This window comes from Apium graveolens, chromosome 3 (genome assembly GCF_009905375.1).
Source record: "Apium graveolens cultivar Ventura chromosome 3, ASM990537v1, whole genome shotgun sequence".
Taxonomy (NCBI): Eukaryota; Viridiplantae; Streptophyta; class Magnoliopsida; order Apiales; family Apiaceae; genus Apium; species Apium graveolens.
This window is the reverse complement of record NC_133649.1, coordinates 41,862,898-41,890,157: the sequence shown is the minus strand read 5'-3', so window position 1 is coordinate 41,890,157 and position 27,260 is coordinate 41,862,898. Positions and strand designations below refer to the sequence as shown.

At 39.7% G+C, this 27,260-nt stretch overlaps 1 protein-coding gene and 1 long non-coding RNA gene across 2 annotated transcripts; one reads left to right on the top strand and one right to left on the bottom strand.

Annotated features, from left to right (window-relative positions):
* Positions 1-11,274: 11,274 nt before the first annotated feature.
* On the bottom strand, positions 11,275-12,098 carry LOC141710691 (uncharacterized). The gene is made up of 2 exons (XR_012571015.1): positions 11,637-12,098; positions 11,275-11,537 (listed from the first exon to the last, which is right to left on the bottom strand). It is a non-coding gene; the product is annotated as an uncharacterized LOC141710691 (long non-coding RNA).
* A 3,869-nt stretch (positions 12,099-15,967) lies between these two features.
* On the top strand, positions 15,968-16,746 carry LOC141710690 (miraculin-like). The gene has a single exon (XM_074513235.1). The coding sequence runs from the start codon at positions 16,021-16,023 to the stop codon at positions 16,624-16,626; it is 606 nt and encodes a 201-aa protein (XP_074369336.1). The 5' UTR covers positions 15,968-16,020; the 3' UTR covers positions 16,627-16,746.
* The last annotated feature ends 10,514 nt before the right edge of the window (positions 16,747-27,260 follow it).

The window sequence follows — 27,260 nt, the reverse complement described above, 5'->3', positions numbered from 1 at the left end:
ATTTCCTGTTTGTTAAGATCTGAAAACTAAATATGAAACATATTAGACATGACATCTCAAATATATTTAACAATCTCCCTCAACTTGTAAATTGTGCAAAATATACAAGTTAATAGATTTGTTGATGTCAAAAACATTTAAGTTCAAATGCAATAAGAGTTTAATAAGACTATTAACTACAACTTACAGTCCTTTCATCTTTACCAACTTCACTGGATCAATCTGAATCCATAATGATTCTTAACAAAATCTCTTACCAGCTTGTCTTTAGCTTTCCTCAGAATTTCAACTAACTGTGCTTTGACTTGCATCAGTTCTTCATCTTTACTATCACCAATATGATAAATGGCAGTTCTGAGAGCTTGAATTGATGTTCTTTCAAGTCCATCACCAAGTCTGATAACTCTAGGATGTGAAGAGTTTTCATTATAACATAAGCATTTTCCTTTCTGAATAACTTCCACCTTAGCAGAATTCTTCAGCATAGGAATTTCTCTTTCATCATTTTCAGTAATCATTGTTATATACTGAGAAGTCTGTTAGGTCACACAACACTGTAGAAGGGGGTTGAATAAAGTGTAGAATACAATCAAATTTATTTAAAGCACAAGTAACAGAAAATAGATGTATTCGATATAATAAACTCTGTTACAATGGAACTATTCTCTCTCAGTGATGAACAAATATCACGAGAGTTGCTAGGTTACAATATATGATTTTCTCGATGATCGTAACTCTTATAGAGTAAACCTATGTCTGTGTTTATATAGACACACAGTTACAAAATAACTTCTAGTTGATATGGAATATAATTCTGTTCCCTAAAATATATCAACCAGATATCTTATATAATTCTTCTAGTCCTCGAACTCTTTCCATGCATATCTTATTATGTATTAGTTTCGATCTTCTTTCATGTAAATCAGCTTCCTTCCTTAACTGTTAGTCCTCCAGTACTTAAGTTTTGATATCCATCTTCTGATAATCTAAGTCATGATATCCTTAAATCCTGACTTCCAGTAAGTCCTGATTTCAGTAAGTACTGATATTTTCTGTTAAGATCTGAAAACTAAACATGAAACATATTAAACATGACATCTCAAATATATCCAACAATCTCCCCCAACTTGTAATAATGCAAGAATGCACAAGTTAATAGATTTGATGATGTCAAAAACATTTAAGTTCAAATGCAATAAGAGTTTAATAAGACTATCAATTACAACTTACAAAACATCCAGCTTTACCAACATCACTGAATCAACCTGAATCCATAATGATTCTTAACAAAATCATTTATCAGATTATCTTCAGCTTTCTTCAGAACTTCAGCTAACTTTGTTTTGACCTGCATCAGTTCTTCTTCTTTACTGTCACTAATTTGATGAATGGCTGTTCTGAGAGCTTGAATGAATATTCTTTCAAGTTCATCATCAAGTCTGATAACCTTAGGATGTGAAGAGTTTTAATTATAACATAAGCATCTTCCTTTCTGAATAACTTCCACCTTAGCAGAATTCTTCAACATAGAAATTTCTCTTCCATCACCTTCAGTAATCATTGGAATGTAATGAGAAGTCTTTGTACCAGAGATTCTGAATAGATCTCTTATAGCCTTCAAAATATATTCTGACCATCTTCTTGTAACATCAGATTTTACTTCCAGAAGATAATGAATATGTTAAAGTTCTCTGATAGACTTCTTTAATACATCAGTATCAGCTAATCTATAAGTCCTTCCATCATTGAGAAATAAGATCAATTTCTCTTTTAGATTCTCCTTATCATGAGCATCTATCATAACTTGAGCAGACAACACCTTGTCAAGGTGCCTTTGTTTAATTTGTTCATATAGTTTGTCTGTCAATATGAAAGGATCTCTTAGAGTAACCTCTACTCCCGTTTGAATCTTCTCTTCGTCAGAACCTAATCCAACTCTATCTCTAGGTTGCTTGGCTTTCAACCCAAATGTAGCAAGTTGATTAATCATGAGATTGGATTTTGGTTCAACTGGAGTAGCTTTCTTCCATAACAGCTTCTTCTTATCAGCAATTGTCAATTCATTCAAATCAACTTGAGCATTGTTAGCAGATGATGTCTTGATAGCTTGATCAGAATTCGTTGTTTCTTCTGTACCTTCATGTCCTTTATTCTGAATAACAACTTGAGCAGTGTCAGAGGTTGTTTTAGAATCTTCAATTACCTTTCTTCTTTTCAGAATTTGAGCAGTTTCATCTTCAACAAGATTATCATCAGATACTTGAACCATTTTACACACTGGTTTCATCAGATCTTGAGAAGTTTTCAAGTCCAGTGACTTGGTTGGTTCATCAATTTTTCCTTTCCCTTTGTCTTTGGGATTACTCTCAGTCTGTGATCTAGTTCTGAACTTTGAAGTTTCAGAATTTGACTTTTCCTTGATCACAATGCCTTTTTCCTTTGGCCTTGGAGGTTTCTTTGTATCATAAGCTTTAGACTTAGGATTTGTCTTCTCAGCAGCAAATCTAGCTTCCTCCTCCTTGAGAGTTTCTAAATCCATTCCTGGATTGTGTTTCAGAAATAACCTTCTTGCTATCTCCTCATCAAGTGTCTGGATTTTTAGGATCTTTGTAATAAACAGTAGTCTGCTTCCCCTTTAACTTCAGAGTTCGCAAGAACTTCTGAGAGTCTTCAGATCCTGACTGAATCAGAATATCAGAACTTGACATCAGACTTTGCTTTTCACCACTTAACTTCAATCTTTGAGCATTCACATCATCAGAACCTGACTTGTTCTGAATAGAAGATTTTCCTTGATCTTTTCTTTGACCTCTGCTCTTTTCAGAGTTTCCCTGGTCATCACATTTATCATCCTTTTTCTTCAGTTCTTGAGTAGGTGAGCATTTGGACTTAACTACCTTCTCCCCCTTTTGGCATCATCAGGAAGTAAGAGAGAAAGAAGAAGTTCAATTGAAGATTGGATTTCATCCAATTGAGCTTTCTGAGAAGCTTGATTAACCAGAACCTCAGCAATTTGGGCCTATTGCTTCTCTTGAGTTTTCTCAATGGCTGCAACTTTTTCAGAAATAGGTCTGATATACCTGTTTTTGTCAAGCTTGAGCACCTGATCGAGCTTATCATCTTGTTCTCTGAGTGTATCAACCTTTTCATGAGTAGCAGTATGTAGACCTTGAAGATGTTTTGTAGACAGAGCTGTGATCTTGAGTTGTTTCTTGAAATCAGCATTTGTGAGCAACTCATCAGCTTTTGCAATATGCTCTGTCAGAATTTTAGAACATGAAATAAAATCTGATTCATTCCACTTCTTGGTCCACTCAACACCTCTGTGAGTATCCTCCCAAGGAATAGGTGCTTCCTTTTCAACAAATTTCTTCACCAATTCTTCCTTGCCCATAATAGGTACTGGAGTCTCAGCAGAAACACTATCATCAGAACTTGAGGAAGACTCATTCTGTTCTGAGAGCTCAACAGTGTGTGAAGCAACTGGAGATTCAGGAATAACATCATCTAAATTCTGATCAACAGAATTTATCTCCAGAGCTGGTGTCTTTGATGTAGATGGAGCTTCCAGATAAAGAACTTCAGGTATATTCAAATTATGAATATCTATTTCAGAAATATCAGTTTGTTCTTTAGCATCATTTGTAGCTTTAATAGGAGAGACATGAGGGGTAAGAACTGTGTCATTAGCAATGTCTTTGGCTTGAGCTGGAAGGGCTGCAATAATAATTGGTTCTTGTGAGATCAGAGATTCCTGATCCCCTTCCTCAGCTTCTTCAGTATCTTCTGATATAGCCTTAGCCAAATACCTCATTGCCTTTATTTTCTTCAATCTCCTTGACAATGAAGGAGTTGCTTCAGCACCATCAGAATTTACAGATTTCCTTTTCAAAGTATCAGAACTTTGAGCTGCTTTTTCATTCTGAGAAGTAACATTCTCAGCTTCAACTATCACATGTTCAGATGCATGAACTCGTGCTTCAATTGTGTCCTCTTCACTCTCAGACTCATCTCTGAGAATCATCTTCCTTCTCTTTTGTGGAGGTTGAGGAACAGACTTTCTTCTCTTAGAAGGTTTGGAAGATGAAGGTCTGGTTGTTTGTGCTGGTGGTTGAGAAGTCTGAGGTGTTTATGTAGAGGTGGTATGTGCTGATGGTTGAGGTTCTGATGGTTGGACATCAGGATATAATGCAGTATATTTTACTGGATAATAGATTATTAAGGCTTGTTTGACAGATAAAGGTATTTGGAGGGGTTTAAACACAGCCTTCTTATTATCAGTAGATAATAAGTCATTAAAAGCTCTTTTGGCTAGTTTGAATGATGGAAGTAATTCATGAGCTACTTGGGGCTTATTATCACAACAAAAGCTATAAATAAACTGACAGAATCTAGCAAAATAGACAGTATTTCTATCTTATGTCATCCTATCCCCAATAAAACCTAAAACAGTACTTGTATAATCAAAATTAGTTTGATTAATGAGAGCATACCCGATTTGTTGACTCAAGATGGGGATGACATCAAAATTAGAACATTTATTTGCAAAAGCCTTGGTGATGCAGTCAAAGAAGAAACTCCATTCCCTCCTCATGTAAGGTCTCTTCAGTTGACCTAGCTTGGCCAATGTCCTTTCATACCCCAGACTGGCCATCATATTTTGAAGAACTAGCTCCTCAACAGTGGAATATGTGCAGTTCTCAAGCAGCTGCAGTGCTTGGCGTACTGTAGCCAAAGTTTAGACATGCTCGTCCTCCCCTGATGAAAAGATTATACTTGGGGACCCTTGAGCACCACCATCATCATATACTCCACTTCTCCAGAACTCCAACACTTGAGTTCCAGAGACTGCATCAGGTTGGGTTAGAGCGTACCCAATATCAGAATTAGTGAGAAAATCCTGAATGAAGTGAAGTTCCGATGGAGCTTCAGCCTTGCTAAGAATGGCGGAGTAGTTGTTAGGAACAAACTTAGATCCATTTAAAATCACGTCTTTTGGTGCCATCTATGTAAGAAATTATATGAGACAAAGAGTGTTTGCAAAGTGTTTGATAAAAGTCCTGAAAGAAGACGCTTCAGAGAATATTAGAGAGGGAGAGAATAAGAGAGATGAAAAATAGAAAAGTAAGTAAAAGATTATAAAATCTGTTAACTCCCATATATATACTCTCTCCACTCAACAGTTATATTTTCGAAACATGGGATACACTTTACACCTGGCAACGCATGAACAGTCAGTAAAAAGTTAAAACAGGAATTAATGGGCACGTAAAATAGGCAATAATTATCGTGCACATGCAGTTATTCAAAACCAACACGTTAACCTGTAACAGCCTATCAAATCTTGGCTATTCAGGGAAATGAGGAGGCAAAAAGGACATTGAATTTAGTACACACAACTGAATCAATGCAAAGGGAAAAAGATGCAATCTCTAACATGCCTCCTACAACTGATGATGAATTTGATATTAAAGATGATGTTGATAATTTTGATGAAGAGTTTGATGAAGATACTGGTATGGACATAGGGGGAGATGAAGGTCCTAGTTCTACCACTGATATTCCTAATTGGATGCTCAACAATGAGTGCAACTCCCATCACTTCAACACCACTCTTATAGAGCTCATCAAACAGACTCAAACAACTTTAGCAGCTACTTCAAATGCTAGTACAAAGTCTCTTTTGCAAGCACATCTAGAGTCTCTGTAACTTCATAAAATTCAGTAACTCAAACAGGCTTTAGATGTGGATGGTCTAAAACAATCTATTGATGAAGTCAAAAAGGACATGTACAATAAGCTGGATGAGAAGCTTCTGCCACAACCATTAGAGAGCTAAACTGAAGCTAAGGAAGGAGGAAGTCCTATCTTGGAAAGTTGAGGCCTTGGATGAAAGGATGACTAATGTTGAAGCTTCCTTGGCCAAGATACTTCAAGGCAAAGACACGCAAACTCAGTTACTCCAACAACTGATGGCTGCATAATCTTCAATCTCTACATTTCTTCTTAATGATAACAAAGAGGGGGAGAAGAGTGTGCATGTACAAGTCACTAAGGTAATAGTTCCTTCTATTACTCTGCCAAAGCCACCAGTAAGGGAATAGTTGGATAACATAAACCTAATCAATCTAGCTGTAGCTGAGATAAACTTAAAGAACAACAAAAGAAGATAGATCAAAGAATAACTCAAGTATTTGGGTCAACTGTAAAACCTTCAGAATCTATAAAATATATCACACAGTTGAGGCCTCTTATATTAGATGAATTGAAGCTGGGAAAAGGTGCAAATGGAGAAACATCACTTGAAAATGAGCTAAAGCCTATTGTGGTACTCAAGCCTAAACCTTCAAATTTCAGATTTACAAGCAAACGCCCAATGGAGCTAGATTACTCACCTCCCAAGCCTGATGAGCAGAAATTAATGGGAAAATCAATTGCTAGCTATAAGATAACCAAAGATTCAACATTGAGAAAAAGGATTGCAAGAATTTATAGACATGGAAAACTGATCTGTATAATGAGTGGACATCCCAAGTTTGTAGAAGCAAAGAAAAAAGAAAACTTGAGACTAAAGTCACAACCAAATCCAAAGAAAAAGTATGCTACTAAGGAAGCTCAAAAGAAGATTGAAAAGCCTGCTACTAAAATTGAAAAAACATTGGCTGATAAAAAGGACGAGAATCCTGAGTGGAAAACAGACAAAAGAATAAAGATGAGACCTGGTAGGTGGGCAAGTAAAATTTCAGAGGAGAAGAGTGAGCCATCTCAATCTGTTCCTTCAACTCAATCAACTGTTCCCAAAGAGGAATCAGTTAAAATCAAGGTATATCTTGGGGTAAACTTTCATGGTGAACCAATAGTGCCCAAAAAAGAACCTATAGATTGGGAGAGTTTCTTAATCCCTGATTTGAACATTCCCTTACCAACCAAGAAAAGAACATCAAGAAAGAAGAAGAAGCATACCCTACCTCCAACAAAAGCCATCTCAAAATCAAAGAAGCCTATTGTCAATAAAGATGATCAACTCTACATCTGTGACATCAAAGAATTCTCTGATATTCAACTCTATTTGGAAGAATTAAAAGAAGTGAGAAGAATTGATGCTACTACCAAACTTTCAGAGAGATTGGTTTTCAGATACAAGGGTGGTAATGAGATAATATGGCCATTCAATAGGATTCTTGAGGAAAGCTACAATGTCTTAACCAAGATATTTACTGCAATGAAGAAAGACTTTGGATTCACAAAGTTTGCTACTTCAGAATTACTCAGAAAGATATATCAAATCAGAAAAATCTGGAGAGATCCTAATACACTACCAAGGGTTCTAACCATTTCAAAGACTAGAGATAAAGTGCACATAAAACCTTACTGGGTCATGGAGTTTAGAGATGAGAAGTCTACCAGAAGATTTTTCAGAACCGAAGACCAGGTCAAAATCTCAAGTAATGAAATTCTTAAAGAGATGCAGGAGATGCTGTATATAAATGAAGAAAATGAAGCTGAGTTTTACAGACATTTTCAACTCCAAATTGAGGAAAATAATGAGAAGTTGGGAAGGAAAACAAGGGAATCAAGAAAAAGAAAATAATTTGCTCAGACTCGAGGAGCACCTTGACAATGGCATGTAAACTTCTTTTAACCATCTTTGTTCATTTCTATTGTAATGCATCACTTTGCAAATTGTCTACTTTTTAATATATTATCTTTATCGGGTATTTTGTTATCATCAAGTTAACCTAAATTTATGCATATAATTCCATTAGACATAAATTAGGGGAGATTGTTAGGAATATGTTGTAGTTTTGATGATAACTCACCAAAACACTTTAAGTAGAATTGTTAAGTGTCATTTAGAAGTCTTTTAACGGATAACCACAGTCTCTCTATCCGTTAAAGGAGTAGCTTATATTACTAAGTGTGTAGCACATTCGGTATACTATGATAGCTGAGGGATTTGGGAGTTATAGTGATTTCTAAGTCATGTTGACTACTAGCCAGATATACAAAATAGGTGGGCTAAGTGTAGATAAAAATGTCTTGTAATTTTGTATAAGTGAGAGTGCATCAACTGCTATGAAAACATCTTCAACTGCTAAACTACAAGCTTCAACGGATGACTCAATATGACTTCAACGGATAAGCTAGTCAAGAGGCCTTCAACTGATATCAGATAAAATTTCAATGAATGACACTAGTATAGTGTCAATGGATGACACTAATATATTGTCAACGGATGACAACAATGAAGCTTCAACGGATGATCAATAAAATAGCAGTTGATAGTGACTTGACAGAGGCTGACGGAGTCACATGAGTTGATAGTGCATAAAAGAAATGTGGCAGTCTTCTTACATGTTTTAGAATAAAATGAAGCATTTCCAATCCATGCAAAACATGTAAATGAACTTAGCTGTTAGGAATATTATTCTTGTTTTATTGCACATGTAAACTTGGTTCAATATAAATAAAGTATAGCAAGTATTTAGAAAATAAGTAACTCAAGAGTTTAAAAAGTTGTATCTTTAGAAAATACTCTTAAGTTCAAACTTGTAAGAAAATACTTGTAAGTAGCTATGTGCAATTTGCATCGCAGAGATTTTTTCAAATATACATCTCTAGTGGAAAGACAAATCCACCAGAAAATTTTTAAACAATGTGTTTATTTACTTTGTGTGAGTAGAATACTTCAAAAGCTTTATCTGCATTCTTACTTATTCAAAAACACAGTTGTATATTTTACAAAGAATTTTTCTGGAAAATAAAAAAAAAACCCTGTAATTATGTTGTTGTATTGTTGGAAAAAACAAGAGTACTAGTAACAAAGTATTTGTTGTCAACTTATTTTAACTTTTCAGTTTTTTATTAACATAATTTTAAAAATATATATTTCTAAATATTAATGTCACTTAAAATTCATAAAATAAGATAATTGTATTTAAACATTATTTATTTTATTTCATTTAAGTAAAAAATTAATGATGTATAAGTAAAATTATCCAAACACTTATATAACTTGATATTCATCTACTTCTTATTTACAATAAGTCATTTATACATTTTAAGTCATAAGTTACATATTTTAAGATTTTCTTAACAGGCACGATATCTTTATTTTGATGGCATATTCCTCAATTCGAATATAATTCAAGTCGGGCGGCAAGTGAGCTCGCCCGACTCGATCATTTAAGTGGACTCGACTCGGCTTGTTTAGTTAAACGAGCCGAGTTCTGGCAGAGGTTTCGTCTCGTTTAATTAACCGAGCCAACTCAACTCGATTTATGAAATTAAACGAACCGAGTTCGGGTAGAGTTTTAAACTCAATTAAGTGTAAAATTAAACGAGTCAGCTCGCCCGACTCGTCGAAACCAGCTCATTTAGCTAACCGACACTACAAGAAAAATGTTAATAGATATCATACATTAAACATCGATTATGTTTGCCACTGATGTTAAAAGAATTGATAACATCATCCCGTGTTTTTCTGATGTCATTGTCGAAGACAACAGTTATTTTAAAACCGATATCTAAAGTTACCTAAAAAAAATTTAATTCGCGCCCATCTTTATATTTCCCCCCTTAGTCAAAATTTTCACCCATTATCCCAAAATTTCACCCCGCTCATTAGTCAATAATTTGGTTCCCCCATTATTTTCCCTCTTCGAACATAACAATTCCTCACCATCTCTCTCTTAGCACTCCTCTCTCCCTCTCTCTCTCGACTAAACACTCCTCTCCCCCGTTCACTTTCACCTCGACAATTTACCTCACCATCTAAATTCCACTCATCTCACATCTTCTCACTATCTCACCTCCGCTCATCATCTCTCTGTATTCATCATCTCAATTAAGCTAAAACTCGGTTGTTAAGCTTTGTAAGCTTATCTCATCTTTATTCTCAAATCGAACTAGTCTTCTCTACATGAAGACAAAATTTGTAAATTGGGATTTTTTTAATCAAAACCCTAATTTGTTACATTGTTTTTTTTTCAAATCGGAACCCTAATTTGATTATATGTCCTGTGTATGGTACTTTCATTTAATTCAATGTATTTTGAAGTTATTAATTTTTTTCAATTTGTTGTATATATACATGACCTTTTTTTGCATACGATAGTGGATTTAATCTTTAGGTATTCACTTGTTAAAAGTTGGATTAAAAGTTGCGTTGTGTTACTCATTGGTTTATGTTTTTGTGGTTGTATGTTATATGATTTAATTTGTAAGTTAAATTGTGTTTGTCAATTTGGGGATACTACGAATGGGTGTATGTCCACATGTTGGATTTTTTTATGTTTTTGTGGCTTTGATTAGGCATCCGATTGCAACATCATATTCAAAAACAGAAATTGTGCTGAAATACTCAGATGCAAACACACATTTAAATGAATTAATACTGATATCAAAAAAATAATTGTACATCACTTTTAATGAATAAATACTGATATCTCAAAAACAATTGTACATTACTATTAAAAAAGAAAAACTGATGTCAAAATAGTTAATGTACATCTCTTTTTTATAAAATACCGATGTCAAAGACTGACATTTTCAAGTCTAAATGGTACATAGACATCACTTTGATTACGATAAAACTGATGTCTATGTTCCAATATAGACATCACCCTTTACTTAAGAAATTGATGTTTAATATCTTATTTTACATCACAAAAATAAAATTATTCGATGTCTATGTGGAAAAAAACATAACTCATTATATGTTTAATATGTTGTAATATGTGTAATTTATTAATAAAATTATTTATTTCTAACATTTTTTTGTAAAAAAATAATGCATGTACATCAACTTTTTTTCCAGAAACGATGTCTAATCGAGTAAAGACATCGCTACAAGAAAAAAGGCTAAATTCGACCGAAAAAAATCGGTCGAATTTAGCTTCGGTTGAATTTAACTAATTTTGACCGATTTTGAATCAGTTGTAATAAAGGGAGTCGAATTTAGAAGTTCTGTCGTATTTAACTAAATTCGACCGTCTAATTACGACCGAATAATTACGACCGCTTAAATTCGACCGAGGACGGTCAAATTTAAATTTTCGTCTAAAATTTGAAATTCCCCCTCAAAAAATTGAATTTTCTGAAAAAATTGAAAGGGCCGCCCAAATCTTAATTTCGACCGTATCTGATTGAAAATACTATTCTAAGTTCAACCGTATTCGGTCGATTTCACTAACACCAATTTTAAAAAAAATGATTATTAATCAAGAACCCAATTTGTGGTCTCGTGTTCCGGTAACCACGAACAAGCGCCGATAGAAATAAATTAGTTGCTCTGTTTTTATGTCCATTTTTATACAACAATAACATAAACACAATCAAAACAACGATAAACAACAACAAACAACAGGCCAATCCCCAGCAAATTTCATACAAAAATCGGTGACAACTTCGGCAAAACTCAATATTTACTCGAATCTTAACTAAAAGTAATGATAAAAACTGCGAGCACCTCGACAATACTTGCTCATCTTCAAGCAAAATTTCCAAATTATTGTGCAAACCCGACCACAAAACAGCTATAAAAGAAAAAAGAATCGAAATTAAAATCAAATCAGAAATTAATTAAATTGGTAAACATAAAGATGAAATTCTAATGGGAAGAATGAATTGATTACTTCAACTTTGGTTGAATAGCGTGCATCCCAGCTTCCGAGTCACGAGTCGAGTGAAAATCTATGGTCGATTCGTTCTGACTTAGTGAGTCGAGTGTCCGAGTCACGAACGAGGTGGATCGGCCGGAGCAAATAACAAAGAAAGCATAAATATACAGAGTAATTACAGTAATGAAATAAGGAGAGTGATGCTTGGACTCACCTTGTAACCTAGCCGTATCCGTGTCGACACACACGACCTGGGTAGTGGGTACAAACACAAGATCAGGATTAGATCCATTTACCGGAAATTGGATACTTCTTCACTGTTGGAGAAATCAGAGGTCGAGAATATTCGAGATGAATTGCAGATTATTTATAATTTTGATGATTAATAAAAGAGGGGAGGAGTATAAGGGGGACGAAAAGGGGAATAGATATAATGTATATAGTTTAGCAGCTGTGATTGGGTGGCCCATTATATAACGTATATGGCTGTTATTAACTTTAGTGTCCACATTCATTCACTTTATGATTTATTAATTAAATATAGTAATGTACATCTATATGTTAGAAGATACACAGTAAAGAGAGAAATTAGAGAGCTGTTTAGATCTGAAAAGAGAAGACATAAATATATACACGTATATGTAAATTAAAAACAAATGATTGGTTTAGTAATAAAACAAGATGTTTATCTTTAATGTTTTTTAGTTATATCTTGATAAATATGATATGAAATATGATGTTAAGATTTATTTTTAAGGTTTATAATTATTTTTTGACAAAATCAAATTAAAATTATTATTTACGATTTAAAATTTTAGTAGGCATTAAATGTTAATTTCAAATTGATATTTGTTTGTATAGTAATTGTATTGTTATTTGTTATTTAAAATAGTTAGGTTCTAGTGCTTTAATTTTTTAAATAATATTTCACATCGGTCCAATTGTATAGATGACAATAGATATATATTAGTAATATAACCAAAATTTCATATCAAAATAATTTTATTTGGTTTATCAATTTAAAAGTCAAGTGTCAGTTTGACTAATACAACTACCTAGTCTTTGACCCTGAATTGGTGTTTCGAACTTTTGATAATATTTTTCATCGATCCAACCGTATGAATGTCAATAGATATATATTAGTGATATAAACAAAGTTTCATATCAATATAATTTTATTTGGTTTGACATTTTATAAAGTCAAACATGAGTTTGACTAGTACAACTAACTATTAATTAAGCCTAAATTTGTGTTTCGATTTTTTAATAATATTTTTCATCGATCCAACCATAATGATGTCAATAGATATATATATATATATATTATTGATATAACCAAAGTTTCGTATAAATATAATTTTATCTGGTTTGCCATTTTAAAGGTCAAGCATTAGTTTGACTAGTACAACTAACTAGTGCTTTGTCCTAAATTTATGTTTCGATTTTTTCAAAAATATTTTTCATCGATCCAAATGTATGGATGTCAATAGATATATATTAGTGATATAACCAAAGTTTTATATCGATATAATTTTATTTGGTTTGCCATTTTAAAAGTCAAACATGAGTTTTACTAGTACAACTGACTAGTGTTTAAGCCTGAATTTGTGTTTCGATTTTTTTAATAATATTTTTTATCGATCCAACAGTAAGGATGTCAAAAGATATATATATTGGTGATATAACCAAAGTTTCATATCAATATAATTTTAATTGGTTTGACATTTTAAAAGTCAAACATGAGTTTGACTAGTACCAAAAAAAGTAGTGATTTGTCCTGAATTTGTATTTCGATTTTTTCAAAAATATTTTTCATCGATCCAACCGTATGGTTGTCAATATATATATATATATATATATATTAGTGATATAACCAAAGTTTCATATCAATATAATTTTATTTGGTTTGGCATTTTAAAAGTCAAGCATGAGTTTGACTAGTACAAAAAAAGTAGTGCTTTGTCCTGAATTTATGTTTCGATTTTTTCAAAAATATTTTTCATCGATCCAAACATATGGATGTCAATAGATATATATTAGTGATATAACCAAAGTTTTATATCAATATAATTTTATTTGGTTTGCCATTTTAAAAGTCAAACATGAGTTTGACTAGTACAACTAACTAATGTTTAAGCCTGAATTTGTGTTGCGATCTTTTTTAATAATATTTTTCATCGATCCAACCGTAAGGATGTCAAAAGATATATATTAGTGATATAACCAAAGTTTCATATCAATATAATTTTATTTGGTTTGACATTTTAAAAGTCAAGCATGAGTATGACTAGTACAACTAACTACTGATTAAGCCTGAATTTGTGTTTCAATTTTTTAATAATATTTTTTATCGATCCAACCGTAAGGTCGTCAAAGATATATATATTAGTGATATAACCAGAGTTTCATATCAATATAATTGTATTTGGTTTGTCATTTTAAAAGTCAAGCATGAGTTTGACTAGTATAACTAACTAGTGTTTAGTCCTGAATTTGTGTTTCGATTTTTTCAAAAATATTCTTCATCGATCCAACCGTATGGATGTCAATATATATATATATTTATATATATATTAGTGATATAACTAAAATTTTATATCAAAATAATTTTATTTGGTTTGCCATTTTAACAATCAAACATCAGTTTGACTAGTACAACTAACTAGTGTTTAGTCATGAATTGGTTTTTTGATTTTTTAAAAAATATTTTTCAGGAGTCCAAGCGTATGGATGTCAATAAATATATATATTAGTCATATAATAAAAGTTTCAGATCAAAATAATTTTATTTAATTTGCCATTTTAATAATTAGGCATCAGTTTGACCAGTACAACTTATTAGTGTTTAGTCCTGAATTGGTGTTTTTATTTTTTTATAAATATTTTTCATCGATCCAACCATATGGATGCCAATATATATTTATATATATATATATTACTGATATAACAAAAGTTTCGAATCAAAATAATTTTATTTGGTTTGTCATTTTAAAGGTCAAGCATCGGTTAGACTAGTACAACTAACTAGTATCAATTTTATTTTTTAAAAAAATAAAGAATTTTGAAAATTCTTTTATTGCATAATTTATTTTTTCAAGAACTAAATTTTTTTATTTGGATAACTTTTATACTCTCCCATATTCATAATTTCAAAATATTCACTAATATTTAAATACATTATTTTATTAAAATTAAATTCTGAAAAATCATAAATACAACCGAATTCCGTTGAAATATACCTTTGAAAACGGCGGGAAATTTCCCTTCTTTTTTTTTTTGAAAATTTTGAAAGTATGGTAAAATTTCCCACCATTTTTAAATATAAAGTTTGATCGAAATCGGTTGAATTTAGGAGTGCCAAATAAATTACTTTGCGGGAAAATTCCCTCCAATTTTTTTTGGGGCTAAATTCGACCGAAATTTTTTTTGGTCAAATTTAGGGGCTAATTCGACCGAAAATTTTTTTGGTCAAATTTAGGGGCTAAATTCGACCGGTTTAATTTCGACCGTTTTAATTTCAACCGTTTTCAGTTAAAATTGATTGTAAATACGACCGTTTAAATACGACCATTTGAATTCGACCGAGGCCGGTCGAATTTAGCCGTGTCCAAAGGATTCGACCGCCTGCGGTCGAATTTAATCCCGGTCGAATTTAAATCAGTTGTATTTAACCTTGTTTTCTTGTAGTGCATCAGGTTTTAACCGATGTCCAGAATAGATATCACCGACATCAACATCGGTTGCTAAACAACATAGACATCGACCAAAAACCGATGTCTATTGACATTTTTCTTGTAGTGCGAGGTGGCTCGACTCAATCCGTGAAATTAAACTAGTTAAGTTCGGTTAGAGATTTATACTCAATTAGTTAAGCTAACCGGCTTGACTCAACTCGATTAATCTCGACTCGAAACTTCTCCCTCGACTATTGCCCTCCTGACTGAGCAACGTTTTTGAATTTTGACTTGGTTGTAATAACTTGCAAGGCCGGTAAGCAAATTAAAGACGTCTGCAAAGATATAACAAAAAGGAGGGCATGTATAAAATTCATATTTTTTTTCTCAACTGTCAAACGAGGATTAACTAGAGTTTATTCTAGTACCCTGTTTTTTGGTTTATGCAGCATATATAATACTATAATAATTATATAAGGTTTTACACGGTGTAATGTGTTCTTATCCCAGCATTATAGACATAAAATACTAGTAGTCCTAGCCACCTTCGTTTCTTGCAAGAACAAAACACGTTCATGCATGCATTTTAAAAAGAAAGCCATTGACTTTAATCTTATCTAGTTATAAGTTTCTCTATAAATATGACAACTCAGGTCCTGCAATTTTGTACATAGCCAGATTAATACTTAAACATATCTCAAGTATCCAAAACTTTCATCGATATAATGAAGACAAATTTGTTCTACATCTCATTCCTCCTTGTTGCTTTATCAACTTACTCTATTGTTTCAGGGGATGCATCGCCTGATGCTGTACGCGACATGGACGGAGACATACTGCGAGCAGGGGTTCATTACTACATCTTGCCTGGTTTCCGAGGCATGGGCGGTGGTGTAACGCTAGGGAGCACCAGAAATGAATCTTGCCCCTTGGACGTTGTGCAAGAAACATTTGAAACTGACAATGGCAACCTTCCATTAACATTCACTATGGTTGATCCGAAAAAAGGTGTGATACGCGAATCAACTGATTTGAACATCGAGTTCAATGGTGCGACGATTTGCATTCAATCATTGGTATGGAAGCTTAATAACTATGATGGAGAATACGTTGTTAGTACTCGGGGAGTTAAAGGAAACCCGGGAGCTGAAACTCTAGAAAGCTGGTTTAAGATAGAGAAATATTTGAATAACTACAAGTTTGTTTTCTGCCCAACTGTATGCGATTTCTGCAGACCAAGATGTGGAGATATAGGCATCTCAATCAAGAATGGTGTTAGAAGATTGGTCATTAGCGATGAACCCTTCATGATTACGTTCTTGAAGGTTTGAAAATCTTGTCAGAAACTTTATTATTGTTGTCTCTTCACATTATAGTAATCAATAATGTAATACGTACATTCACTTGATGAATTAATAAGTAAAGATTTATATACTTTGTTTCTTTAAGTATACTGCGTTGAACCGAAAAGTTGATTTTGTGTTTCTTTTATTCCGCGCACACTATGAAATTTACGCTAAAACTGACTTTCCAAAACGACTACGACCCCCGTATATATTTTGGTAGAAGTAAAGTCGACGTCTGCGTATGTTAAAGACGAAGCAAAGCCACCTGATTATTGAGGGGGTGTTTGGTTGATGGTTAATGTGCCCGGTTAACGGGAATCGGAACAACCCAGATGATATTGTTTGTGTTATGCCCGCTTTCGGCCATGGGCCCTAAACAGGTCCCTGTGGGTGCATTAAATAGCTGGACTCTTGTGTGTGGGCTAGAACCATGGATTTATATGACTTGGGCCAGCACATGCGGGCTGGGCTCGCAACATGCGAGCTGGGTTCACATGCGGGCTGGGCTCGTAACATGCGAGCTGAGTTTACATGCGAGCTGGGCTCAAGTGAGGACATGCGAGCTGGGCTCACACATGTAAGGTGAGCTCATATTTGTCATTTGGGCTCTCATATGCGAGCCGAGCTCGGTTGTGCCCACGCGAGGTGGGCTCAGGTGCCTTCATGCGAGGTGGGCTTAGCTGCCCATACGCGGGCTGAGCTCATGAGCCCACATCTTATAGAAACAGAGGTAAGATTATATTTATTGTTTGAAGGCGGTGCGGGCCGAGGTGACCAGGCCGGGCCGCATCGAAAGACTTTGTGTACAACATGGAAAGTGACTCATAGATGACTGAGTTGCTCGTAGATTTCGGGATCGACACGGGTTGTTCCTACAATCACGGGAAGGATTGCGGAGATGCCGCGAGATTGTAGGAAGCGTGTGGAGCCGATCGAGATTTACGTGACTAATTGGCTGAAGGCCTGACTTTATCGTGAGCTTGGCTACACGGGCTGAAGAGTCCTAACCCTAGCCTACGTGACTTGTTCCCCAAGAACTACGTGAGGCTTGATTCCTATAAATAGGGTACGTAGGCACTTGTATGAGACATGAGTCGACACTTGACAGAGAATAACAAACCCTATTCTTTCTTAAGGAGTCCACATACAAGCTCAGCCACCACCAAACAACCTTCCTCCGCCCTCAAACACCGTCCTTGATCTTTGTTCCGCCCATTAACCTCCACAACATTGTTATACGAAATTCTCCCTATAACATTTGGCGCTAGAAGGAGGGGGCCGTTCATCTTAGGGAGAAAGATGATCAAAGAAAGCAAGCAAGCGACGACACCAGGGAGCGGAGGCAAGAAGGACCCTACTTTCGAACACACGCCCCCAGAGAATCAGGCGCCACCTCCACCAATTGCAACCGTGGACGGGCAGGCTGTGATGACGTATCTGGAAGGGCTGGCCGATCAGATGAATCAGATCAACGCCCGAATGTCAAAGGTAGAAAGAAGCTCGGTCCGGAACGCCAAGCGTAAGGCGCGCCGCCTCAAGGTCTCACAGCATAGCTGGAAGGGCAAAGGCCCTCAGAAGAAGCTGATCCACGATTTTGATGACGTGGCAACCGAGACCAAACAGAAGAAAGAGACATCACGCGAAAAGAAAGATATACCCCAAGGCCATGATGAGCGGGGCAGCCAGATCTCTACGAGATCGGGGCCGAAGCCAGCTTCATCTGAGGCAAGGTCAACTAGCGTGCTAGACCGAGTGGGTAGAAAGCTAAGCGAGCATGACCTCAGGCTCAAATTGGAGAATTGTAAGAAGGAGAGAGAAGAGAAAGAGCCCGTGGATAAAAGAGGCTCGAAAAGGGAACGGGCAACGACCCCTCCGGAAAGACGTCAACACACCTCACCCAGGAGGGAGGAGCGACATAGACGCAGATACAATCGTGAAGAGGAGTCGCATGACCGAGCTGGGGGAGGGGGACGCCGCGAACGACCTCAGGGCTCACACCATTCGAGTAATGCGGGTGGTGACAGAGAAGGAGAAGTTGTTAGAGTAAGGGACCTGAGAAGGATCTTAGATGAGATGGAGCAAGAGAAGAGAGGGCCCCCTGCCTCGGCTGCCCCCTCTCCGTTTACGACTGCTATCCGATCATCCCCCCTACCTCGGGTGTTTAGGCACAATCCCGACCTTCTATTCAACGGCGAAGCCGACCCGGCGGAGTACCTTATTCAATTTAACACTGAGATGGAAGTCTATCAGGTGCCGGAGATGACCCGTTGCAGACTCTTCGCGGCATCACTCAGAGGTAGTGCCCAACAATGGTTCTCCAAGTTGGGACCGGCTAGCATAAGAACGTGGAGGCAATTGGAGGACTTGTTCGTCAGACAATTTCAGTCGACCCTCCACTATTCGCCTCCTGTGGCCACGTTAGCCAACATCAAGCAAAGGGAGGGGGAGCCCTTGGCAGAATACTTTCGTCGGTTCAACGCCGAGGTCCCGAAGGTGAGAGGAGCCAGTGAGGAGACCATCAAAAATTTCTTGATAGCAGGGCTGAAAGAAGGATCAAAATTTTGGAAAAGCCTCCAAGCGAGTGAGCCGAGGACCTTGGCCGAGTTCTATGAGCAAGCCGAACCCTTCAAGAGGGTAGAGAAATCGATGAGAGAGCTGAAAATCAGCGAAAGCTATCGAGACAAGAGGGACCGATCCTCAAGCCCTGATGAAAGGAGGAAGACGTATCGGCGTAGTTCGAGCCCGAAAAAGTCTGCCCGTGGCAAAGAGACCACTAAAGATTCGGGAAGGCCTTATACAAGCAAATGGCAGACACACACCCCTCTGGTAGCCTCTATCGACCACATATATGCTACATATGTGGGGAAGGGGGTATTCAGGAAGGCAACTCCTCTCACAGACTATAATAAAAGAGACACTTCGAAGTATTGTGCATACCATGAGGCCACCGGACACGATACCGCTGATTGTAGACAACTAAAGGATGAGATCGAGACTTTGATTAGACAAGGGAAGCTTACGGAGTGGGTTGTCAAGGAGGTTCGAAGACACAGGACGGATTATCATACCGTCCCTCCTCCACCCCCAGAAGACAAAGAAAGGGTCCCTCGGGCTGGTAGTATTCATATTATTCTAGGCGGGTCTCACATTGGTGGAGACAGCCGGAAGGCGATGGACAGATATGCCCGGGAAGCAAAGGACAAGCCGCTCACCAACGTCAATCATCTAAGCCAAAGGCCCCCGGAACTCTTTGAAAGGGAGGTCGATGATATCGTGTTTAAAGAGAATGATGCAAAATGGGTGCATTACCCTCATACCGATGCCCTAGTCATAAAAATGAAGATTGGGACGGTGAATGTTCACCGAGCAATGGTGGACACCGGGAGCTCGGCTGATGTTTTGACTTATGATGCCTACAAAAAACTGGGATTATTGGATAGAGAATTAACCTCAACAGGTGGGCACCTGTACGGGTTCACGGGAGACTCGATCGGAGTGAAAGGGACAATTCGACTCCCGGTGACCATAGGAGAGGAGCCTCATGTGGCCACCCAGATCGCTATGTTTACAGTCGTAGACCAGCCTTGTGCCTACAATGTTATAGTGGGCAGACCCCTTATGAGGGCAATGAGGATGGTGACCTCGATCCATCATATGACGATAAAATTCCCAACCCCCACGGGGGTAGGCATCTTGAAGAGCTGTCAATACGAATCCAGGGTCTGCTACAACCAGGCACTCAAAGCGGCCGAGTCAAGAAATGCCTCAAGGGAGACAGCTGAAGTAGGTGAGTGCGACATCCCCATGGAAGAGGCAGAGGGCAGGAAAAGAATACGTCCTGAGGGCCACGAGACTTGTAATTTGATTTCAATTGAGGAGTTGCCCGAGAACTACTTCGAGCACATGGGAATTCATGTGGAACCACGCCCAGGGGCCTTACTAATGGAAGCATCTCAGCCCATCATGTTGATACAAGAGGGGATTGTAGAGGAAGCAAGTGATGAAGAAGAGAGCCCAGAACAAATCACTGCAACACTTAGGAGAGAGAAGTGGGCACACAAAGAAACAACCACTATGGACCCACCCGACAGAATCACTCGAACTGTAACTGCGACCTCTGAACGCTTGATAAACCCGACCCAAGCTCACCAAACCGAGCTCAAGGATGCGGAAGGTTTGGAAATCACGGGAATGGAAAAAACTAGCGAGGCTCAAGCAGATCTAGACCCGAGAATGCCCTCAATGGTCGAGAGGGCCGGGGCCGCAGAGGACACAATCCCGATCTTGGTAGACCCAAATGATCCCTCCAAGGTACTCAGAATAGGCTCTAACCTAAGTCCTAACTTGAGAGAGGATCTATCCCGCTTCCTAAGGGAGAATTTGGATGTCTTTGCATGGTCACACTCCGATATGATAGGGATTGACCCAAATGTCATGTGCCACCGGCTCAACCTGGACCCGAAAAAGAAGGGGGTTAGGCAAAAGAGACGGCCGATTAGTGGAGAGAGGGCAGAGGCCCTCAGAGAAGAAGTGGATAGATTAATGGAGGCAGGACTTGTGAGAGAAGCCTTCTACCCCGTGTGGCTGGCCAATCCTGTGCTTGTCAAGAAGCCCAATGGCAAGTGGAGGACATGTGTAGATTTCACCGACCTGAACAAAGCTTGCCCGAAGGACAGCTTTCCTCTACCCCGAATCGACCAGCTGGTGGATTCCACGGCTGGGCACGCGCTGCTTAGTTTTATGGATGCTTATTCGGGATATAACCAAATCCCCATGTATGGGCCAGATCAGGAGCACACCTCCTTTATTACTGATCGGGGCCTTTACTGTTACATCGGGATGCCCTTCGGGCTCCTTAATGCGGGGGCAACCTATCAGAGGCTGGTGAATAAGATGTTCAAACATCAATTGGGGAAGACTATGGAGGCCTATGTAGACGACATGCTGGTGAAATCGAAAGAAGCGAGGGATCATGTCCGCCACCTGGCAGAAATGTTCCAGATCCTAAGGGAGTACAGAATGAAACTCAACCCCCAGAAATGCGTGTTTGGGGTTGAATCGGGGAAGTTTTTGGGATTTATTGTCAACCATAGAGGCATTGAGGCCAACCCAGCCAAGATACAAGCCCTACTCGAGATGAGATCCCCTCGACGGGTGAAGGATGTTCAAAGCTTAACGGGACGAGTGGCTGCCTTAAACCGCTTCGTCTCAAAATCCTCCGATAAATGCCAAGAGTTCTTCAAAGCAATCAAAGGAGTGGGGAGGAATTTTAAGTGGACCGAAGAATGTGAAGAAGCCTTTCAGAACATAAAGAAGCATCTCAGTAGCCCTCCCATGTTGTCCAACCCAAGAGCAGGAGAAACTTTGATCCTATACTTGGCCGTCTCCGACTTTGCAATAAGTGCGGTATTAGTCCGAGAGGAGGATGGTGTCCAGCTCCCGGTATATTATGTGAGTAAAAGGCTAGCCGATGCCGAGACTCGATACACAAGCCTCGAAAAACTAGCGTATGCTCTGATTCTGGCCTCCCGAAAACTCAGGCCCTATTTTCAGGCACATAAGATAGAAGTGCGAACCTCCTACCCCCTCAGGCAAGTGATGCATAGACCAGAATCTTCTGGTCGAATGTTGAAGTGGACGGTTGAGCTCGGCCAATTCGAGGTGGATTATAAGCCAAGAACTGCGATCAAAGGCCAAGCCCTGGCCGATTTTGTGCTAGAATTTCCCCCATATCAAGAATTGGAGCCGGGAGCCCTTGTTGTTCTACCTAGCACAGAAGAAGTTGGACTGGAGAGACAAAATAGTGCCCCATGGTGGAGCCTGTATGTGGATGGTGCCTCTAACGGTGATGGAGCAGGAGCTGGAATCGAGCTAATCAGCCCAGAGGCTCACAAGATCAGACGTGCGACCCATCTGGCCTTTCATGCAACCAACAATGATGCTGAGTATGAGGCCCTGATCAACGGTCTCAAGCTAGCTTTGGAAATGAAGGTCGAGAATTTGAATGTGTTTAGTGACTCCATGATTGTGGTCTATCAGATAAATGGGGGGTATCAAGCTAAGGGTCCGAGAACAGAGCTTTACCTGAAGTGCGCACAGAGGATAATCGCAAGATTCAACGAGGTAAGGCTGGAACTAATCCCGCGTGGGCAGAATGAAGGCGCGGACGAGCTAGCTAAACTCGGCTCACGTCGCGAGAGCACTTTGCTAGGGACCGTGCCCCTTGATATACAGAGGCAACCCAGTGTGCCCGAGCACGAGGTGGGCAGCCTCAGTAATGAGCTTGGCCCCACGTGGATGACATCTATTCTAGCATACATAAGAGAAGGTTCACTTCCGGATGAAAAGAACGAGGCAAGGAGAATAAAATACAAAGCAGCCCGCTATGTGATATACGACGAGATTCTATACAGAAGAGGGTTCAGTGTTCCTCTTCTCAAATGCATACATGGGGAGGAATGCAACTACATCCTAAGGGAGGTACACGAAGGTATTTGTGGCAATCACTCGGGGGGTAGCTCTCTAGCTCAGAAAATCCTCCGTCAAGGCTACTACTGGCCAACGCTGAAAAAAGACGCTTTTGAATTCTCCCGAGCTTGTGATAAGTGTCAGCGATATGCCAATTATTACAACAACCCCGTGGCCTCTCTCACATCCCTCATGAGCCCCTGGCCCTTCTCCATGTGGGGAATTGATCTGATTGGGGAACTCCCGAAGGCCAGGGGAGGCGTCAAGTATGCGGTAGTTGCGGTAGACTATTTCACTAAGTGGGCAGAGGCCGAGCCCCTAGCCACTATCACAGCGAGAAAGCTCAGGGAGTTTGTACACAGGGCTATTGTATGTCGCTATGGCATCCCTTACAAGCTGATATCTGACAATGGGAAACAATTTGATAGCAAGGAGATGCGAGAGTTTTGTGAGCAGCTGGGGATTCAGAAGAGCTTTAGCGCAGTCTGCCACCCCCAGAGTAACGGGCAGACAGAGGCTGTTAATAAAATCATTAAGCATACCTTAAAGGCAAAGCTTGAAGAGAAGAAAGGAGCATGGCCAGAAGAACTCGCCCAGGTCTTATGGTCTTACAACACTACACCCCGAACTACAACTGGAGAGACCCCTTTCTCTCTGGTGTATGGGTGTGAAGCTATGGTGCCCGTTGAAGTGGGAGCAGGATCTTTTCGAAGGGACAACTATGACTCAGAGGCAAACGAGGTCAATCATCGGCTCTATTTGGATATGATCGAAGAAACTCGAGAAGAGGCTCAGATCAGGATTGCGGCATATCAGCAGAGGACAGCTAGGCATTACAACAGTAAGGTTCGAGCCCGAACTTTCAAGGTGGGAGATTTAGTTCTGCGCCGGGTCATGCCAAATACCAAGGTGGTGAGTCACGGAGTCTTGGGAGCAAATTGGGAAGGCCCTTATAAGATAAAATCGGTGCTCTGGGAGGGAACCTACCACCTCAATGATATGCAAGACAAGCTGATCCCAAGAGCCTGGAACGCGGAACACCTTCGCAAGTATTATCAGTAATATTATTCTTTTCAGACTTAGTATTATCTTCAAATATTCCTAAGTCTCGGGGGGTAGTGCCATATAGGTGCCTCCCTGAGACCACAAGCATGTATTCCTTTCACTTCCCATTATCTATGAATAAACGATTGATCTCTATTTGTGCACTTGATATTTTAACTTCTGTTAATAGATTAAATACCCAGCAGGGGACCCCATCCTTGGGAACCCATGCGAGGACAGAACAGTTGTTTTATTAACATGTTAAATCAAGCTGGGCCCCGACCCGCTTGATGCCAAGAACATGAAACGAGCCGGGCCACGGCCCGCTTAGGTAAATACGAACACATAGTAGATAAAAGATGTGGATAGAGATATAGGCTCGCGATGCGAGCCCATACCCTGGCCCTCAAAACCATAAATGCGACCCAGGGGGCCCAGCCCTCCATCAAACATACTCAAAGTCGCATGATGCGAGGAGAAGACACATACGAGCTCCTAGTGCGAGCACACCTACAACACCTGCGAGTCGATGCGGGCTTGCTCCACTTGGCATTCTCTTTCAATGGTTGTTTGATTGAACAAATGACACGAGCTGAATAAATTGGGCTCGTAGTGAAGGGGTAACGCTCGCCATAAGCGGCCAGAGTTATGATTACTTTTTGGTCAGTAGAAGCATGGTAAAAAAAAAAAAAAAAAAAACAGCTAGCACCGTAAAGACATACGCGGGCACAAAAAACTTAGACATTTTATACAAACAAAAGTTAAATAAGTTATGCCCCGAGGCAGAATATTTCAAATACAAGCGCGAGGCGAGAGGGGTGCCCGCTTACCCAGTCAAAAGTCTAGTTCTAATCAAAATTATATTAAGGGTTATCAGCCTCTGCTCCCTCACGATTTTCACCAGCGACCTGGGCCTTCTCGGCCGCGAGCCTAGCCTCCTCAGTAATTTGGGCATCCCTCTCCATCTCCAGCTTCAACTTGTCAGCATGCCTCGCTGTGCTCGCACCCAGAGCCGCCCAATCGAAGTCAGGAACCTTCTTCATAAAGACTTTCATGAAATTCCTGGCCCCCAGGTTCCTAGCATCAGCGAGGGCGGCCTCATGGCCCTCGGTCAGGGCAGAAACTGATCCCTCCAGCTCAAGCACCCTCTCCTCGAGGGCATCCTTCTCCTTCTTACATGCCTCAGCAGCCAGGTCATGAGCCTCCTTCTGCTCCCTTAGGGCCTTGTCGTGAGCAGCGTTCAGATTAACTATCTTCTGATTATAGTTGTTCACCAGCGTAACTTTCTCTTGCCCGTGCTCAGCGACCTTACTCTGAAGGGACTTGACTTTAGCCTCGAGCTTTGTGTTGGTCTGGCTGAGGGCTCGCATCTCTCGAGCCTTAGATAACTGACGATAGTATACTTCGGCCGCGGCTCGGGAGAGTGCATCCTGGTTAACCTCGAGAGCAGAAGAAGACCAATCCTTTAAATCCTGCTCGCTGATGTGACCTTGGGCGAGCCGGCCGAATGTGGTCGCAACCGCATTGGCAGAAGAAGAAGAGGGAAGAGGAGCATCAGAGGGAGCAACTTTCTTTGGCTCAGGCTCGCCAGTTTTTCCTTCTTTACCTCTATGCCTCTTTAGTCGAGGAGAGGGCCCCGAATCCTTGAGGTGCTCGGAGAGAGTAGTCATGCGGGCCGGAGGATTGGCCTGAGAGCGAGCCCTTGTGCTCGCAGCTGCGGGCTGAGCTGGGCCCGAGGCCGCAGCCTGCTCAGCCTCTTCCATGAAGGGGATAGGAGAGATGGCCATTTCTGAAAAAGAAAACAACAAAGCAATAGATTAGTCACAGCAAGATGCAAAGGAAAGAAGTAATGCGAGCAGTTGAAAAATATGGAGAATTAAAGTGCGATGTGAAACAAGATGCATGCAGGAAAAAGTGAGCACACGAGCTCGCGCATGCGAGCAGCCAGGCCCGGACGTGCGAGCCCGATATTCTTACCCTTTCTGGATCTCTTCCTAGATTTCTTCTGAGGAGTCAGCCTCACTCCTTCCTTCAAAAACCCACATGCGACCAGATTGGAGGTCGTTATGAGTTTTCGGATGTCCCGGTCCGCCTTAGGAAGGTTTAGAAGACTGTCCGCGTTTATCTTTTCCTGTCCCACAAGGACAGTGCGAGGCGGGGTGGCTGGAGATGAAAGAAATTCTTGTTAAAAGGAAAGAGCTATGGTAGAAGAGACGAGAGCGGGCAGGAGAAAACTTACATGGATTATAATAAAAATGAGTCTGGACTCGAGGCACCTCGTGGATATAGAAGTAAGGGCTTTTCCACTTCCCTGAGTTGCTCGGCCCGTTGTGGATGAGGTTCTTCTTGTTGAAGCACGGCCAGACAGAGAAGTAGAAATATCCAAAGTCATTAGGAGAATGCTTCAAATGGAGGAAGTAACCCAGCTGCCTCGCGGTTAGAGAAGGGTACCCGCATTTGTGGTACATGATGTACAATGCGAGGGCGGCCCGGTATCCGTTTGGATTGATCTGAAGGGGTGCGAGCTGGAAGTACTCGCAAACATCTTTGATGAAGGGATGGAGAGGAGAGGAGATTCCCAGCCTTAATAGGAAGGTGGATAAGACCATGCGAGGCACCCTGCCTCCATTCTCTGAGTGATTGAATCTATAGCATCTCATATGAGGTAGGGGCAAGACAATATGGCCCTCGAGCTGAAACTGCTCAATGTGCTCGGCCAGATGTTTCTGAGTCAGCGAGGTAGGCAGGTCGCGACAAGCGAGCACCTTAACCTCCTCGTTTGCAGTTGAGCTCTCCTCCCCATCAGGAATGATCTGCCTTTTGAACACAATCTCACCCTCGAGCTCGGGCTGGGCAGGAGGCACATAAGGCTCAGGAGAAGCCGCGGGGGCATAATTATAGTTACAAATCTTGTACTGACTTGTAACATCTGCCACCTCCTCGCTCTGAGGAGAGTCATAGGACCAATGCGAGTCGTCCTCTTCACCCTCGAGTCCCAGGATGGGATATTCAGCAGCTACAGGCTCTTTTCCTTTCTTCCTGGTGTCATAGTATGCACTCCCCAGGTCGCTGTCAGTTGATTCTGAATCAAGGTGAATGGGGTCGAG